Source organism: Vigna radiata, chromosome 7 (genome assembly GCF_000741045.1).
Source record: "Vigna radiata var. radiata cultivar VC1973A chromosome 7, Vradiata_ver6, whole genome shotgun sequence".
Classification (NCBI taxonomy): Eukaryota; Viridiplantae; Streptophyta; class Magnoliopsida; order Fabales; family Fabaceae; genus Vigna; species Vigna radiata.
In genome coordinates, this window is record NC_028357.1 from 2155005 (window position 1) to 2173721 (window position 18717).

Consider the following 18717-nt stretch of genomic DNA (forward strand, 5'->3'; position numbering starts at 1 on the left):
ATTTTATATTTAAAAAAAAATATCAAACAGCATCTCTCACTGTTAAATGCTGTATTCTTTTAAGTTTTTGAGTAAAAAGAAAGCGTATGATGATGTGCCATCTTCATTAAGCATGTATTCGGTTGCGTTATGTCTTCATAGCTACTTCTTTCTTTTCGTGTTTAGAAGTCACTTGGATTTGCTGACGGAATATGTATGCAAAAAATTGTCTGCATTAGGTGTTATTTCTTATGAGTGAAGGAAAAAAAAAAGTGAATATATGAACACTAGGGTATAATAAAATATTAAATTACACGTAACTTTGCATACTCTACTTTTTCGTTGGGAAATTTATGTATTTTTACAGAAAAGATATTATCAAATGAATATAAAAAAAACATATTTCTAAAAGTATATAGAATTCCTCAACCATGCATAACATATCTAACATACTTGCAGAATTTAATAATAAGTGAAATTTATAGTCATTCAGTTATGGATATTCATTTTCGTCAAAATCTCATATAACATATGCCTCCCAGAGCACATATTTAGTACAATTAATAGGTAACATTTAACTTTTTTTTATTAGCAATATTTAAGATGTTTATAATTACAGAAGAAATCGTTGTACATATACAAGTCATTTATTTATATTGGTTCGCATTAAGAATTATATTTTAAATATTAATACACGATATACAAAAGTCAACATTTTCTGTTTATACTAGTGAAGTGATTGTGTAGCAAAGTAACCAAATTGAAATATTAAGACGTTGAAGAAAAATTAAATTTATGTGAGGAATTCAAGTATAAAACTTGAAATTTCATGTTAGATAAAAATGAGTTAGATAAAGAAAAAAAAAATATTCACAAATTCATTATTTTAAGGGTTTTACTTAAAGGTGATATCAGTTTGTTATGTCTGTTTGAATAACTCAACAATTAGTATTTTATTATGAATAAAATATTTGTATTTTAAGAGTAAGTGATTTTCTCAGTATATCTTATTCAAAGAACTAAGCGTTAAACCTGGTTGAAGTGAGATTTTTGGCATTTGATATGCACAAACGAAGAAGACTTGATGAGACAATCCCAGTGTATGTGATAATAAGCCTTTTCATATATGCATATAAAAGATCTTAATATTAATTTTTTTTTCCATAACAAAATGGTTCCTGTTCCGCATGCTTTGTCTTGTTTAACAATAAAATATAAAGTTTATTTTTAATTAATAAAAACACATGCACAAAAATCTTTCACTGTGTGCTGATTTTTTTTATGATAATAAAAGATAATAAAATTATAAAATTAAAATAATTATTATTGTTATTACTATAATTATAATTATAAAATTAAAATATTTTTCGTAAATTTTTTATAAATGGTTTTTATTTATTTTCTAGATAGTTTTATGATTAAAAATGATTAAATTTTAAAAAACAGTTAAATTTAAAAAATGGTTAAATTTAAAAAAAACAATTAAAATTGATAAAAATAATTATTTTAGCATAGAGGAGTTGGAGAAAGGAAAAAAGGGTGGTGGAATGGTGGTGCAGAAGAACAGAAAGGAAGAAACAAAAAATGATGGCGGAAGGTAATCTCAGTGGAGAAGAGAGGAAAAAAAAGGAAGAAAGGATGGTGAAAGGTGGAGAAAGGTGGAGAAAGAAGAAAACAAAAAAAAATTGGCATATTAAATAATTTCAAATGAAGTAGGAATTGAATTAAAGACAAAAAAAAAAGGTAAAAAATCACATTGAATCAACCCTCTGAATATTATAAATTAAATCAACCCTCCGAATATTATAAACAGAAAAATAATTCATACCTACACATATTTACTATCTATAACCCCGAATAGTGAATATCCACTAGATATCCTCTATCCATAAAAAATAAAATAAAAATTATACTTTATTAAATCAATTTTAATTAAAATTAACATTAATTTATATTTTCTAAGATTAAATTTAATTTAAATTAAATTTTAATTCATATTTAATTTAATTTACATTATATTTTATATATTTTCTAATTCTATTTAAATTTTATTTAATAATTTATAAAAATATATAATTTTTAAATACATGTAGATATCCGTAAATTTAAAAATACCCAAAAATCCATATAAATAATGGATCAGATAACAGATAAATATTTTTTTGTCAAATCAAATTACAAATTACAAGTAAACTCCATCCCGACCTGTTATCATTCCTAATTATAACCAAAATACTAATTATGTATTGAATATAAATTTCTTTAACATAGTTTCAGTTTACCCTATAACACGTTACTACACTGATTACGGATAAAAAATTATCACATTAGTCTTTTATATGAAAGAAATCTATAATATCAGTAAAAAGATGATAGAGTCAATAACTCGTTTAAGTTAATGATGTCCTAATAAAAATAGCTAACGAACGAAATGAAGGGAAGAAAATAGCATAAAAAATCTTAAACTCTTACACTTCAAGTGAAATTTAAAATATTTTAATTTTAAGAAATTAAATTATTCTCATAAGTTTTTCTATCATTTTAACTTTTTTAAAAATTTTCTCTTCAAACAACATATTCTTTTAAGTTAGATTTTTTAAAAAAATAAATAACTATAATTTTAATATAAGTACAAGCTTTATACATAAAGTAAAAGCAAGAGGATAACAGAAAATGGGGGAAGCATACCAACGTGTTACATACATAATTGTCGCCTGTCTGTTCCGTAGCTTACCATAGAACAGAATGTAAGAAGAGACTATGACCAAAAAATGGAGTTAAAAACTAACAAGCTAACAGAAAACAACACTAGTGACACTTCCAGAACAAGACAGGCATCAATGTAATGTCACAAACAGAAAACACCCAAAGAAAATCCTTGTAAAAATTGAATGCATGAAACCAAATCTTCATGCATTCTACCTATCTTCAATCCAATTCTATATCTTAAAAGCTGTTAACCATGACAAATTGCATCTTTAACTGCTTTAATCCAGTTTTGTGGTTTTAAACAAATTAGTAGAGCTCAGAATAAATCGTATTACACCTCAAACTTTCAGATATTTCATAACTTGACCATTCAATATTCAAGAGACAGGGACTGGTCCATGCTACATAGCAATCCTATCACTATGAACCCATCACCTATTCACTACAATAAAAGTTCTAAAAAAAACCACAGAAAGAGAACATTTTTCCAAAGTTTCATATGACTGGAGCTTCACAATTCGTTTCAATAAAACGTCCACCTATTCACACTAATATAAAAAATCTAAAAACACTGTAGCAAGAGAAGCAACCTAATAATCTCACTACAAAAATGTTCCATTTGATTGATGATTCACATGTTTCAGCAATTACTTAGTATGAAGATCTCCTCAAGGAAACCCCAATTAGTAATAACTTGGCGTCACAAGGAACCAAACCAATAATATATATCATTTGCTCCATAACCATAGCATTATCCATGAACACCATGCCAAATGAAAGTCAGCCTTTCACAGTATTTAGTCCCTAGTCTAGTCTTCCAGTAAATTCGGTAAGCATAAAGTTCACCATAAAAAGGCTGCTTATGTATGGATATCAATAAATACTTGAAGGATCCCAGCCAATCAAAAGAACTCCAAAATATGGTAAAGCTTTCAGTTCAGATCACTATTGGCTCCTAATAATGAAAGTGAACTGTAGCAAACTCTCCAAAGGCGTCCATTAGAACCACAAGAGCCTCGATATGCATATTCAAATATCAAACCTTGTCTATCACTTGATAAAAAGATAAATCCATCATGGCTAAGTTTTTTTCTTCCAATAGTCCTTTAAACTTTCCGATCATCAAAGTTATATTTGACGAGTCAGATTTATATTGTTCATTCAACAAAGCATCCTCAAATACAAGTCCCTGATCTCATCATACCTAAGTTGTTCAAGAAAAACTAGCCCATTCCATATAATCTTATTAATACCTTACTCCAGGACCTGAAAGACAACCACCTACCCGACAATCATTAAACAATTTAGTCTATACCACCTATGACCAAATCCATATAGATATTTAAAGAAACAAACCAGGTGGCAAAGGAGTAAGAGAAGACTGTAAAATAAATATGCAACTTCAGAATTGCATGCTCAAGTAGCAAGCTTATATTTGAAGATGTCTGTCCCACAATTCCAGATGCACCTAAACAAGAATACAGGCCCAAAAAGTATTAGAAGAGAATTCACTGCAGAAAATTGGAAAGTAAAATTCTACAAAATAATCTTTACCAAATGATTCATCACATTAATAATAGTATCCATGTCCATGTGAGCCATCACCCCCATAATAAGATGAATATGAACCTCTACCGTACTGTAACGTGCAAAGAAAAATTTGTAAATAATATTACAATTAAATTATAAGAACAATAAAAATAGGTTAGACAATGTTAACTAACATCGGAAGCATAGTAGTCAGGCGGGTACTGTCCGCTGCCAGACCCAAAAGAATCTACAAAAAAGAATTTAAAAAGAAAAAGGTTGTCAAGAATATAATTCACCATATCGAGCAATTGATTAAGGATAAAAAGAGAGTAAAGGTATCGACCATGGTGACGAGTTCCATGAAATATAGGAGGATCTGCATAATCCAATCGGGGACGAAGTCTATTAGGCCCCATGTAATCAGATTCAGGGTCCTTGAACACGAATACAATAAATTCAAATTAATTAGTATCTTCCAGTTGTGAATGGAATTAACAAAAAGATAGTAAATACAACCACATTAAAAAAAATAAAATCTTACAGTCATATAAAACGGACGTTTCATTCCATGCATATTGTCATCATATAGATATGGATCATCAAAATGTCTTCCCATAAAAGGCATGTCAAATTGTCCACCAGGGGAGTAGGTCCTCCTTGGAGGAATAGGCTCACTGGGACCTCCATCAGGCATACCATACCATGCTCTGTCATGATAAGGTCTAGTCGGTCCAGCAAATGGAGCAGCTCGGGTACCAGCATAATGTCCACCCCTCACAGCTCCTGATTTACAACATAGTAAAATATTAATATCACACAAACCTTCACGCCAAAGCATGAAAAAATAAACCTGAACTGAAGCTATAGCACGATCTCTATAAATAACCTTGTGGACCAAATTGCCTTTGTCGGAAATCTGGATGCATATTAAAATCAAGGTCATCCCGAAAACCCATTCTTCCAATTTGACTGTGTCCACCGTGATAGAAACTCTTATCCCTGTTGAAATTTCCCCTGTTGTTGAAGGGCTGCCTTCCTCGTCCAAACCCCCTCCCTCTAGTAGGGACTGCGATTAGATAATTTTAATACTGGATTCAACAAGATAACTAAGGTTCCAAGTTAATTGTCAGAAAAACCTAAATTACCTGGTCTTGAAAAGGCTGCACTCCTAGCATGACCAATTCGGAACCCACCACACATACCACCTTTGACAGCCTGTGTTTTAGGCAGAGGGTTTGAAAGTCTAGCTCTCACTTTTATCTGAAAAGCATTGGAAAAATTGGAACACAGTTCAGCAGTTTTGGGCACGAGACAAATGCATATCCGAGGAGTGTGTGTCCAAAAAAGTATCAAACACAACAACTTTCGGCACACTACTGTAGAATTTGGATAGGAGAGAGATAAAAAATAAAAAATAAAAATAAAAATAAAAAAACCTTAAGATGAGGACAATGGTAAAACTGTGCATTAAGAACTATGGCACCTCTACTGAAGTTTGGTAATGTAAAGGAGAACAATGTAACATTTACCTCACAAACCTATTTAAAAGACTTGAGAATGAAAATAGAAACAATGCTTAAGAGATAAATCATGTCTTGGTTAATTATATTTATGAGGATCCTTGCATTAGAGACGGTCAAAAAAGATACAAGCAACCTAAACATGGGTGACAGGTAGGTAAAAGGAAAATGATAAATTATCCTATTCTAACAAGCTAACCAATTCAAATCAATTAAACAATTATGACACTTAACCTTAAGCTGGAACATACAAATTGTATGTATCAAGCTTAGAACATATAAATTGAACTTGACGTCTCAAGAACTTAGTCAAAATATTTGCAAGCTAATAGTTGAGTTGACAAATTACATTCAAATTTTCTTGGACGACTCTTTTTAACAAAATGACTATCAATTTCCATGTGTTTGGTTATCTCATGAAATATAGGGTTGGAAGCAATGTGAATGGCTGCCTGGTTATCATAATACATGCTCATTTGTTGAATTTCATAAAATCTTAGCTCCTAAAGGAATTGTTTTATCCCTGTGAGTTCATAAATGAGTGATATCATCACTCTATACTAAATTTTGGCACTAAAATGAGCAACAACATTTTGTTTCTTGTTTTATCAAAAATAAATAAATATTGCCTCCAATGAAAACACAATATCTAGGAGGGAACACCTATCTATAGGAGTTTGTCCCCAATCAACATCCCAATACTCAATCAACTGGGCATCTCCCATATCTTCATATAGCAATCCTTGTTTTGGGGCCTTTCTAAGGTATCTAAAGATGTGAATAACCTCATTCCAATGATCAAGACAAGGAACATATATAAGCTGACAAACCACTCCAACTACAAAAGACAAGTCACGTCTTATAATAGTGAACGGGATAAGTAAGAGTTGTTATGCCGAACTACCATCTTGAAGTGAAGAGAAAGAAAGGAATTTCCTTTAAAAAGGTAACACTTGTAGAGATGCGATGATTTTTAGTTTATGGAGAATGACATCAAGAATAGTCTAAGAAAACACATTTGATAACTCTTGTAGAGTTTGTCCAACCCCAAGAACACATCATGAACAACACACACACACACAAAGAAATAGAAGAAACATGAAATAAAGGTTCATCAAGAAATAGAATAGTATAGGGACTGTGACTGTTAAGAAAGGAAGGGGGTATTCTATTTATGAGGAAGCAAGCAGTAACTAAGAATAGCATCACCTCAGTGATGAACTGGTATATTAGTACCAATCAACAACGTACAAGCAATTTCAACTAAGTGTCTACTTTTTGTGTATCAACTGGACTGATGTAAAATATTATATGAACTTAAAAGAGTAGAAAAGTCAAAAGAAAATTACTGATGAGCATTATCATCGCTCAATTTTGATAAGTTGGCCAAACTGGTTTTTTATTGCATTAAGGAAAGATACTAAAGACAATAGTTTAGATTGATCTTTCATTAAATAAACCCAAGAATAGTGAAAATTTTCATTGATAAATGTAACAAAATATTGAAACCCAAAGATCTTACTCAACTTGAAGCCCAAATTGCAGAATGAATTGTAGAAAAGACAAGTTTACATCTTGTTTAAGGTATTTTTGGAAAAGGAAGATTTAACACACTTTCCTAATTGACATGATTCCCTCTTTGACTTTAAGTTTGCTAAGGTTGGGAACCATTTTCTTCAATTTTGATAGTAAGGATAACCAAAGCAATCACGCGAAAGTTTAGATGGGGATACAAAACATAATGTAGGGGATCTAGGGCCAAAAAGTTAGAGTTCTATAGATTCATATCCTTCGCCAATTAGCCGATTCATACTATACTAAAATGGAAGAAATCAAGTATTACCAAAAATATTATCAAAGACACCTAAATCAAGTATGCATGGACTTTGACTTTTCACGATTTGAGAAATGCAAGTTGTTGACAGATTAGACTAAGTGGAAAATTGTATTTGGCTGCTAGATTTTAACCTTAACTATTCATGTTACTCTTCATTAGAAAACTTGGATTCAATCTACTCATATTTGAGACATCGGTTGTCTTGCCAAGGAAGCCATGTAAAGAGAAATAGTTTTCTTAAGCACGGCCCATTCCCTTACTAATACTATATTATACATGACCACTTCGTCCTCCTCTATTTCCACTTTCGCAAGTAGACACCATGGCAAATGATTAATCAAAATCATGAAGATTTTTGCCAACAAGAGTAGGCAAGGTTATCAAATTCCAAAGTCTAAGCAGACTCATGGGAGCTATGTAGACCCTCAAGAGTCTAAGTTATATGAAAAAAAATAGATATAATACATACCAACACACTATAACTAATCAAAAATAAAAGACAAAAATTCCATAATTATAAAATAACTGAGTTTAGTAATGCAAATGACTATTGTATAAGCTCAAACTACACCAAAAAGATAAGTCCATACAATTCCAAAACATAAGTTCTTAAGGCAATAACAATTAAGTAACTAAACAGAAAAATGTCTTCTAGGTCTACAAAGTGAAGATGCCTCATCGTTCGCATCAAAAGAAGTTGAACTAGATCCACTTTTGGACATTTTGAAATCCTGAACAACTAACCATGAAATAGAAAGAATAAGAAAAGTTAAGAATCAAACAAAACTAAACACTAACTGAACAAATAAATAAAACGTTGCAAAGAGGAACAAGACAATACCGTTAAACTGAACAACGAAACAAAAATGAACAAATTTTGCAACTAGAGAAGGAACTTAACACTTCAGAAACGAAGCACACAAACAGAGAAGAGGAGCGGTTAAAGGAGAGGTGCAATCGGAGAAGAGCTACAACAAAAAAGCATGCACGATGGTCTAAGAAGATGCAACATGGTAGCTAAGCATACGTGACAAGGTGTTCTGAGAAGATGTGTGACACATAGTGGGAAAAGATGCACTATTCAAGAAGATTGCAAATGTAAGAAAGAGTGTGAACATAAGAGTTGAAGAACGAAATGTGCCTTCATATTTTGAAACACTGCATTCCAAACGCAACACATGGCCAAACAACATGATCCCTTCACATGACTGGAACTTGTAAGCCTACTCCAAGTTTACCAAGTATGATCCAAGTTTAATCTAAGTCCACTAAAAAACAGATTTGCAAGCAAGTCAACTCAGACCAGGCGAATAAACTCTTAAATTCATGAGTTTATGGTTAAGCAACTAAGATTTGGTCTTGAACATAATCAAAATATGGGTTCATGTCACGAATGATCATAATCATCTAAAACTTATCTAACTTCTTAATCTCTTCTGAAGAATCAACTTATGAGAACAACTTCAACTCCTTAACAACTAACTGGACATTTGCGATAAAGGAAGTCATGTGGTAATTTTGTTTGAGATACCAATTTATGACCAAAATCATATAGGCATTAAATACCATTTGCAAAAAATACTTTTAGCCCTCTTCCAAAAGGAGTTACTAGCTTTGAATGCTCTAAGAGTTTCCAATTTCCAATATATTGGGTTCCATAGATTGCCATAACAGTGCAGAAAGCTGAAAATCTATCTTATTCCCCCGGCCAACCTTGTCTAGTTAGTGGTATTTTGCAATCATCTTCCATGTGATCATAGAAACCGTGGCCAAAAACCAAAGTTCAACAAATGGAAGCCTAGATAGATGATTTTCACCATTAAGCTTTCCTAAAGTAATTGTGGGGAACCCATACAAGGAGTGGATAGGTCCAGATTCCATTTCATACCAGAGAAAGAGAAGACAAGGGTAAAAAATAAGCATTCAACGTGTTCATGAGGATCTAAACACCAACCGAGAGTGAAATGAGAAAAAGGCAGTTGGAATAGAGACTACAGAGGTCAGTGAAGGCAACAATGGAAGCACAATGTCATTCCCAAAAGGCTGCATGTGGACAGCATGCACCTAGGTGAGTCGTTCAAAGAGAATGCATGTGGTGACACGTGAGGAGGAATTGTCCTTCGAGTTAGTTGGGTTCTGGAGTCAAATAAAAAGATGATCCAAACTTGATGCTTGTTGGAAAGAACTACAGCAGCCCGCAATGGCAGCAGAAAGCAATGGTGGACATGGGGTTTTGTGTTGCTTGACGAGACAAACATGACCTGGTTTTTCTCAGAGCAGAAAGCAAGGGTAACCATGACAGACTCATTAGACACTGACAATCAATGCAGGGTTAACCCACACCAACTTGAGAGTGAAAATAGAATGAATGCCTAAAAGAATCATCTTAGCTTAGTCATATATTTATAAGGATACTTACATCAGAGATATTCAATGAAGATATCAGCAACTGAAACATGCGACAGATAGATAATACAAAAACGAGAAGTTAACCTATTCTAACAAGCTAACTAATTCAAAAAGTTAAACAATTCCAACAAAAAGACTTTGAGACCTAAGAAGATGCAAGATGAACGCATTGATTCCTAAAGATTTAAGAACAAGCAAGGTTGCCATACTCAAGTTTACCAAAATTTGCAACACTTCCATAGACTTGACTCAAACTCATAAGAATTTACTCAGTTTATGTTTCTCCTAGTTATTCTTTTAACATCAAAATTAGCTTTTAAGTTAACAGTGAAAATCAAATCTTAAAAAATATCATAAACTAGTTCTTAATTTTATTTTTTTTACATGGAAATATCTTTCCAGCTAAAAATCTTCTGGAAAAATAATTAAAAAATAATTAAGCTATTTATAAGAAAGTACACAAATTAATTTAATTTACATAAAATTATTTTATAAATAAAAGAATATTAAAATCACATAATTAAAACTTTTAATTTTTAAAAATGTCAAAAAGATATTCAAACTATATATATATATATATATATATGCACACACACACACATACATATAATACTAATAAAAAAATCTAAAAACTGATTACAAATAATGAAATTTTTCTAATTCTTGTATATTTTTTAACAGTATTTTAAAAGAAATAAACAATAAAAAATTCAATAGAATTGAACATTAATTAAAAAAAAGTTAAAGAAATTAAAAAAATAAAAATAAAGCTTTTAGATCATTAGGTTTTCTAAATGCCAATTTTGTATGATGTAAACTTGATACAAGTATAAGTCGCGTCTATAAATGTTGCAAGAGTTAAGGCACACGTTTGATTCATACTATTTCTAAGGAAATACCCCTTATTTTTCAAAAACTGTCTAAACAAATATTATTTCTCCAAAATAAATTGAACCAAACACGAACATAGACTCTGCTCGAGTTTTTAACACATAAATTGAAACCTAAATTATTGAAAGCAAATTTCTTCCAATACACTACTTCCTTCTCGTATATAAACAAAAAAACTAACTTCACACATATTAAGAAAACCAGTGGAGTACATTAAACTTAACAAATTGCTTAATATTCTTCCTAAAATGTCTTTCCTCTAAAATAAAAAATAAATATTATGATGTTGGAAAGAAAAGTCAAACATTATAAGTTAGGATATTTTAGGAAAAATATCATTACATGAAGTAAAAGTAGTTAAAATTTGCTTATATTTGAGAACAAAAAAAGTGTTTTCTTTTTTGCCTACAAAATAAGATGGGAGGTAGTATAGTTTAAAAATAATGCAGTTGAAGTTGATATTCCCTACGTTCTAAAAACCGGCAGAAGGGAAACCACTGAAAAATGAGAATAATTTTGTACGCATATAAACTCAGGGTCAAGTAAAAAGCAAGAGTGAATACCTTTGATGCCGCATCACCCATTTCTGATTTATTTACACCATCAACACAAGCTACAGCAGCTTCGTGTGTAAAAAAATCAACAAATCCATAATCCTTCCTCTTAGCAGTAGACATATTCCGTGCTAAGACGATTCTTACAATTTCACCATAAGATTTGAATAGCTCCCTCACATGATCTTCGTCCCAGTGTGGAGGGAGACCATTAATAAACACAGACTTCACCTGTGCCATTATCTCTGGGTCAGGTTCACGCATGGGTTCAGCAAAGGCTACCTTGGCAGTTCGTTCAGCATGGCCAAAGATAACATCAGGCTTTTGAAGCCTCTTATATGCAAGCATGGCATCTGCATGACAAGAGAACTCTACAAATGCAAAACCCCGGCTCAAGCCCTCATGTTGAACATCTAGGACAAGCGTAATGTTTTCAACCCCTTCAATACCATAGTCCTTCAGCTTCTGTCTAATCTGCCACCCATATATTAAGAAATAAGTTAACACGCCAGGGAAGTAAACACTTGCAACAGAAAAAACATGTCTAAACTTACAGCTTCTTTTGTCCAAGTATTGCAAATATTTCCCAAGAATAATGTGTCATTATCCTCACTAGGTGCAGTGCCACACCGTTTACCACGTATCTGTAAACAATGGGCGGTAAAAACATAGCGCAAAAGAAAGAAAAGATTGTAAAGTCAAAGAAGAAAACAATCAGATATAATATAAACATACAACAGGGTTCTTCATTTCAGACAAAGCTTTCTTAGCATGCTCCTTATTAGCAAACTTCACAAAAGCATAGCCCTTGTTTTTATTTGTTGAAGAATTTTTATGCAACCTGACTTCAAGTATCTCCCCCATCCTCTGGAAAACCTTTCTCAGATCTTCCTCTGTAGCATCACGATCCAACCCACCAACAAAGATCTCATGCTCTTTTTTAATCTTTCGCTGATTTGCAATGGCCTCCAATTCCCTATGTTCCTCCTCCAAAGTCCCAATTTCATCTAGAGGTTCTTCTGGATCTTCTTCTGGATCTTCCTCCGGATCTTCTTCAGCAAGCTCCACCTCCCCTTGTCCTCGAAGATCTAACTTTTTACCACTCTTGGGTCCTTCACCATCATCTTTAATGGGATTAGCACCTTCTGTTTGCACCGGGGCTTTCACTTCTAGACCAAGCGACTCAGTGTTCTCTTCATGTCCAAAAAGGTTTGTTTCCTCTCCCTCTGCTTTCTCTGGATCCTGCTCTTTCAACTTCCCTTTTTCTACTTCCTGTTCTTTCAATTCAACCTGAACTTTATGTCCTTCTTGTTCTATCGTCTCTTCTTTACCTTTCTCTCCTTCCCGTTCTAGCAATTCCTCCTTACCTTTCTGCCCTTCATGTTCTTTCAACTCTTCCTTTTCTTTCTCCCCATCCAGTTCTTTCAACTCTTCCATTCCTTTGTCTCCTTCCAGTTCTTTCAACTCTTCCTCTCCTTTGTCCCCTTCATGCACTTTCACCTCTTCCTTCCCTCCATCTCCTTCCTGTTCTTTCAACTTCTCCTTTCCTTTGTCCCCCTCTTGATCTTTGAACACTTCCTTTGCTTTCTCTCCCTCCTTTTCACCAATACAATCTTCATTATCTGCAGATATATTGAGGTCCATAATGGGCCGTCGTAGTCGCTGAAAAGAAACAGAAACATCCTGTGAAGCAGTTACTTCAACTTCCATTATGTCATTCCCCTTTTCAACAACAGGTTCATCCACTTCCATCCACTTCTGTTCCTTCTCTTCAGAAAACCCAACACCTTGTTCCCCCTCTTTCTCGACCTCAATATTAGTTGTATCAGCAACTTCAACATCCTCCACTTTTTCTGCAGCCTCGGTTTTGTCTTCAATAGGAGTTTCATCAGCTACTGCCTCACGTTGTTCTTCCAAATTCGGAGTATCAATTGCTTTAACTCTAGGTCTCCCTGGAGCCCTTTTTTTCGAAGTTTTTGTACTGCTACCACTAGCTACCGGTTTCTGCTCCACTGTCATAAATTTCACCCAGGGATAAGGTTAAGAAAATAGCACCGAAAAATAATCAACAGTCTCAAACAAAGACAGCCCTAAAAGAAATAAATAACTTGAAATTACAGCAAAACCATAAAATAAAACATGAATTCCCCAATTACTACGTCATAGTTGAAACAGACATGAAATCATGAACATAGGGTTTTCAGTCTGAGTCTTTATTTTCTTTCCTCTCATACTAAGCTTCGGAAACAGAAGAAAAAAAAAGGCTTACCAGGAGATTGATCAGTTTTGGAATCGGTTGCGGGTGAGACCTCTTTCTTCTTTGTGCTTCTGGTTTTGGTGGCGGGTGTGCGCTTCGCCGCAGGGGATTTCCTCGGCGGTGGCGTCTTCTTAGGGGTTGCGGATTTGGAAGCGGGATCAGCATTTCGTGTTCTCATGGTCGAAATTATTCAATAATGAATCAATCGTCGTTGATCCAATGAACGAGAACTAAACCTACGTAACCAGAACTGAAGTAAAGTTACCAGTTTCCAATGCTTCAAAATGACGAGAATTTCCTTTTATAATCTTGCTGCTTAAATTTTGCTTATCGGTCTACGTGTAATTTTAATGTTTTATTTTTAATTTTCTTAACACTACGTGCGTCGATTTACTTTTATGTACTCTTAATTAATATTGGTATTTCTGTAAATTAGTAGAAAAACATAAATGTTATCGCGATTGTGTGAATTTATTCTTATTAGGCTTGATTTTCTAAATTTATTATAATTATATTATAGTAATTTTGTGGTTGGAAAAGATTGAAGATGATACAAGTGTTTAAACATTTATTTTAGTGTTTATCTTAAATTGAGGCGTAATATAAGTATTTTAAAGTCTTGAGAGTGAATAGGTAATGCTTGAATAGATTAAAATTATTTTTAATACATTCAAGGGTTCTATTGTGTTTGCAATGATTAAAAATTTAGTCAATTAAAAGTACAATTTAATTTGTTAATATCATTTAATCTTTTTCAAATATATAATATAATATAATAGAGTAAAACAACACTTAATAGATAAAAATAACTTAAAGTATTATCTTGAGTGTTTTTAAACATATTTAAAGTGTGTTTTAAAAGATTAAAATGCTACAGTTTTGCGCGTGATTTTGTTTGAACGGTTTCCGTGGATTAAAGTAAATTGTAATCCATTAAATCATAAGATATACAACTTAGTTATCACATTCAAAGTTAATAAAATCAAATTTGATTTTTTTTTGAAAGTTCGAAAATACTTTTTTAATACTGAGAGTTGTTAGTTAACTTGTAAAGCGACAGTGATATTTTAACTTTAAATTTTGACAACTTTTTAACTTTGATATGTGTCTACATGTGATTAGTCTATTTGGACACTTTTAAAAAAAATGACATGAAAATAGATGAATTTAGAATTTGAGAGTTTTTTTTTTCAGGTTTAAATTTTTAGAATTCAAAAATTTGATTTCTGAGGTGAGAGATATCGTCGTTCACCCAAAAACCTCCATTCACTTAGAAATCATCGTTCACTCATAAATTGTTGTTCATTAAATTGTTATTGTTGATCGAACTTGTATTCACTATCGTTTAAGTCTAACCTTCCGTCATTTCGAAGCACTGTTGAAGGCCAAAACCATCATTGACGTGAGTTTTGTAGCTTTTCGCCATTCGTTTAGGTTACCCTTTGTTCTTGTTCGGTGAGTTTAACTTGTTTTTCAATTTTTTTTATCATTTTGGGGTTGTTCTGTTTTTTAGGTGTTATTCTGATTTTGTAGACCTTATTTGCTGTACTGTAGGTATTATTGCAACGAAGAAAGTTGGTGAACAGAGTGAAGTTTGTCATGACAAAAAGAAGGTATGTGGGGTTTTATTATATTTCCAAAAAGTTTAGTTTTTTTGTATTTAAATAGATAACATACTTTTGTATGCAGTTAGGTTTTAGACACTCATGTAAGACGAAGTTCATTGGGGGTTTGAACCAAAGGTTGAGTAGTGAACAAAAGCGTTATATTAAGAACAATGTCTTTGGTTGGTTATTATGGTTGCCAAAGTCTATTAAGATAATTAGAAATTTGTTATCCAAGTTATGTGGTAGATGGGTTAATAACATGGATGGTTTTATTTTAGGGATAAAATGTTGAATTTAATGAATCAATGTATGTTTAGCGTCAGGGTTGCCTGTGGTTAGAAAAGTAATAGATTTAAATAAAGTTGGTGTTCATAGTGTGTGTAGGAATTACTTTCGTGAATGAAAAGTAAATGTTAAAATGGTATATGAATTCTTGTTGGAGGAACATGAAAATTTTCCTATAGAACATTTCAACAACTTGTATATATTGGTAGGAATATAGGAGTTTTTGCTTCCCAATCGAATTGAAATAGTTTTTCCAATTATTTTTGACCTTGTCGAGGAGTTGGAGTGTGCGGGTAACCACAACTGGGTAGTTTAGTTTTTTAGTACATGGTTTATGTACTGCTTCAACAACAATGAAGAATGAAAGAAGTAGAACTCACTTTCATGTTATTGGATGTGCTTACCTGTTGCAGGTACATGTTTTGTATTTACTTGTTCTTGAAATGCAATTGTTTGTTTTGCTTTTTTTATGAGGTATGATGTGGATTTTTTTTATATTTTGCAAGTTTGGTTTTTTCACCATTCTGTGACGTCAAACTCAAGGTAGATAGTTGAGAAAAACAATTCCCAAGGATGTTGAACTGGATTGGTATCAATATTGGTGAGAAGTTCATCAGGAGTGCTTTGGCTAAGGGTACGGTAAGTAGTTGGCTATTTGAGGAATGTGTTTGTCTAATGTATTGTATATTATATTTATGTTTTAAATAATGAAATTTGTTGATTTATTGAGGTTGTTATTAATGTTGGGGTCTCTAAAGAAGATATTAGGTTGAGATATTCAATCTTGCAAATGATCGCAAGAGACTTTCTACCCATTTCTATATCAATAGTTGCTTTTCTATCTATTTTAGTCTTCACTTAATATTGGTGATCGATTTCTTACTCCACATTGTAGTAGATTGCACCCATATACTTTAGAGACATTATTGTATGTTCAAAATGACTATGGGTTGACATAAAAGTTAAATTAATACTTCAAAATATATATTTATATTCATTCAAATTACTTGTTACAATGAATGAATTGATTTTCATTTTGAAGCTTTTCAAAATCGAAAGTGGACAAGATAAAACTTCATAATTGATGATGATGTTCGTAGTTTTATTTTTAATATTTCATTCTAATTTTACTATTAGTGTCATTATGTCATTTATTGATGACTTTATTTTTGTGTTATTTGTTTCATGAATTAAGTGGCCGAAATGAAAATATTGAGTAAAAAAAGTAAATCTTATAAGGAATCTCAATTTCATAAGAATTATTTTATAAATAATTTCTATTTGGATGTATGTTTTAAGTACTTTTTTTTGCATTTTTATTTGAATATTATTTAAAACTTATAAAATATTTTTAAAAAAAAATACCGGAATTTAAACTTGAATCGTTCGGACTTTAAAATGATAGTCGAGCTATGACGGATCTTGTATTTGTGGTGGCTTATGATTTTTGGGTAATATTCATAGATACTTAAAAATTTAAAAAATGCATGGATTTTTTTTAAGCAAATAATAGAATGGATAATAGATGAATTTTTACGTGCGAAATATTATCTTCAATATCTAGAGTTTTGTTAAATGTTTGATATCCTTTGTGATAACTAATGAGTGAGTTAATAATTAATTTATCATGGTCTTATAATTGTAATTGTTGATTTATTATATGAACTTTTTTTTTTATAGAGTAAGTAATATTGTTAAGGTTAAAAAATTGACACTGCATGATCAGTAGTGATATAAATAATTATAAAATTATCTCGTGTTTTTTTTACTCTTGCTCTTATTTAGTTGTATTGTTATCAATCTTTACCAAACTTAGTTTTTCAAATTTAATTGCATTCTGTTTTAAAAATATTAAAAAAAGGAGAATATTTTGTAAAAAAGAAGGTTTTAAAACTAAATTACCCCTCTTCTTTTAACAAGCCTATCCTACTTTTCTAACAACACACGTGTAGGCTTTAGAAGAAAATTGCATGCACTTTATTTTTTAATCAGTGATTGCATAATGTAAGTATATTATTTAAAAATTGATAATGACACACTACCACGACACCCGTTATATAAAGACTTGAAAGGGTCATATGTGACCATCAAACCTTAATTTTTTAAGAGATATTGAAGTATATTTTTTTAACAAATAAGATACAATATGTATGTCCCAAACCTTGTAATTATCCGAATTTCAAGTTCACCTCGTCCTAGGAATACAAATTGAATCAACTATATAGATATTGATTAGTGCATAGAATTAGACACATAGAGCTTGCATCGTGAAATTAACTTTAAAATATATATGGAATTAAAGACTTCAAACATATATTTTTATTAATATTAAAATATATAGGAAATAAATTTGTAGTATAAGGAGGTGGCCGGACTTATGTAGTATAAGGAGGTGACTGACGAGGTGAAAATGAGTGAATTAAATGATAATCACATAAGAGGAAGAGGTGATGGGGTCGATCAGTTGGGTCATCAGACCGATCGGTTAATGGAGCGAATATCCCGAGCACGATGTGGCGGTTACAAGTGATGAGGCAGTTGCGGTTACAAGTGATGAGCGAATCTTGCAGAGTGCGGGGCAGCGAGGGCAGCGATTATAGGAAGCTAATGCCTATTACTTGAACCTGATGTCTATAAATATAGGAATGTTAGTCAGGTGTTTTACTTTTGCTCCAATCACATTTATACTGATTTCACGGTGATCTTACTGATTTGAGCGTCGAAGTACTAATTTACAGATCACAATCAATCGGTGGAAGAGCGCGAAAGATCTTAGAAGATGTATTGAAGAAACAGTTTGGATTGTGTTTGATCATCAGAAACAAAAATAAATAATTTAAATGTTATTTAATATAAAAAAATTCGATTATACTTATCCAATTGCTTTAGGCTTAACCTTAGTCGCGGGGTAAACACATATATTATATCTAAAGGTACATAATAAAGCTATATTATTGTAAATAAAGAAAAAAAACTATGAGAACAAGAAAAGTATACAAGGGCATATATTATTATAATATAAACCAAGAGAGATGGTTAGGGTTCGAAGAAAGAGACGTAAAGCAATTCATTCATGTTCTTTATCTAAGATTATCATCTCTAATCACATACGTCGGTTTCAAAAGCAAAGGTTTAATTT

General features: G+C 31.9%; 1 protein-coding gene across 1 annotated transcript; it reads right to left on the minus strand.

The window, feature by feature from the left end:
* Nucleotides 1-3710: 3710 nt before the first annotated feature.
* On the minus strand, nt 3711-13985 carry LOC106768278 (nucleolin). Its single transcript, XM_014653332.2, has 11 exons — nt 13699-13985; nt 12165-13441; nt 11984-12073; nt 11439-11903; nt 5364-5478; nt 5105-5284; nt 4760-5001; nt 4562-4652; nt 4413-4465; nt 4243-4327; nt 3711-4156 (listed from the first exon to the last, which is right to left on the minus strand). Exons 1-10 carry the CDS (start codon nt 13862-13864, stop codon nt 4259-4261), a joined length of 2748 nt encoding a protein of 915 aa, XP_014508818.1. The 5' UTR covers nt 13865-13985; the 3' UTR covers nt 3711-4156; nt 4243-4258.
* Nucleotides 13986-18717: the final 4732 nt, after the last annotated feature.

Bases quoted from the DNA above. Each gene is read 5' to 3' on its own strand.
- LOC106768278 (XM_014653332.2), bottom strand. From the start codon at position 13,864: ATGAGAACACGAAATGCTGATCCCGCTTCCAAATCCGCAACCCCTAAG. The intron at 12,074-12,164 runs GTATGTTTATAT...CATTGTTTACAG, and splicing joins CTGAAATGAAGAACCCTGTT to ATACGTGGTAAACGGTGTGG. The intron at 4,653-4,759 runs GTAAGATTTTAT...TTCGTGTTCAAG, and splicing joins AACGTCCGTTTTATATGACT to GACCCTGAATCTGATTACAT.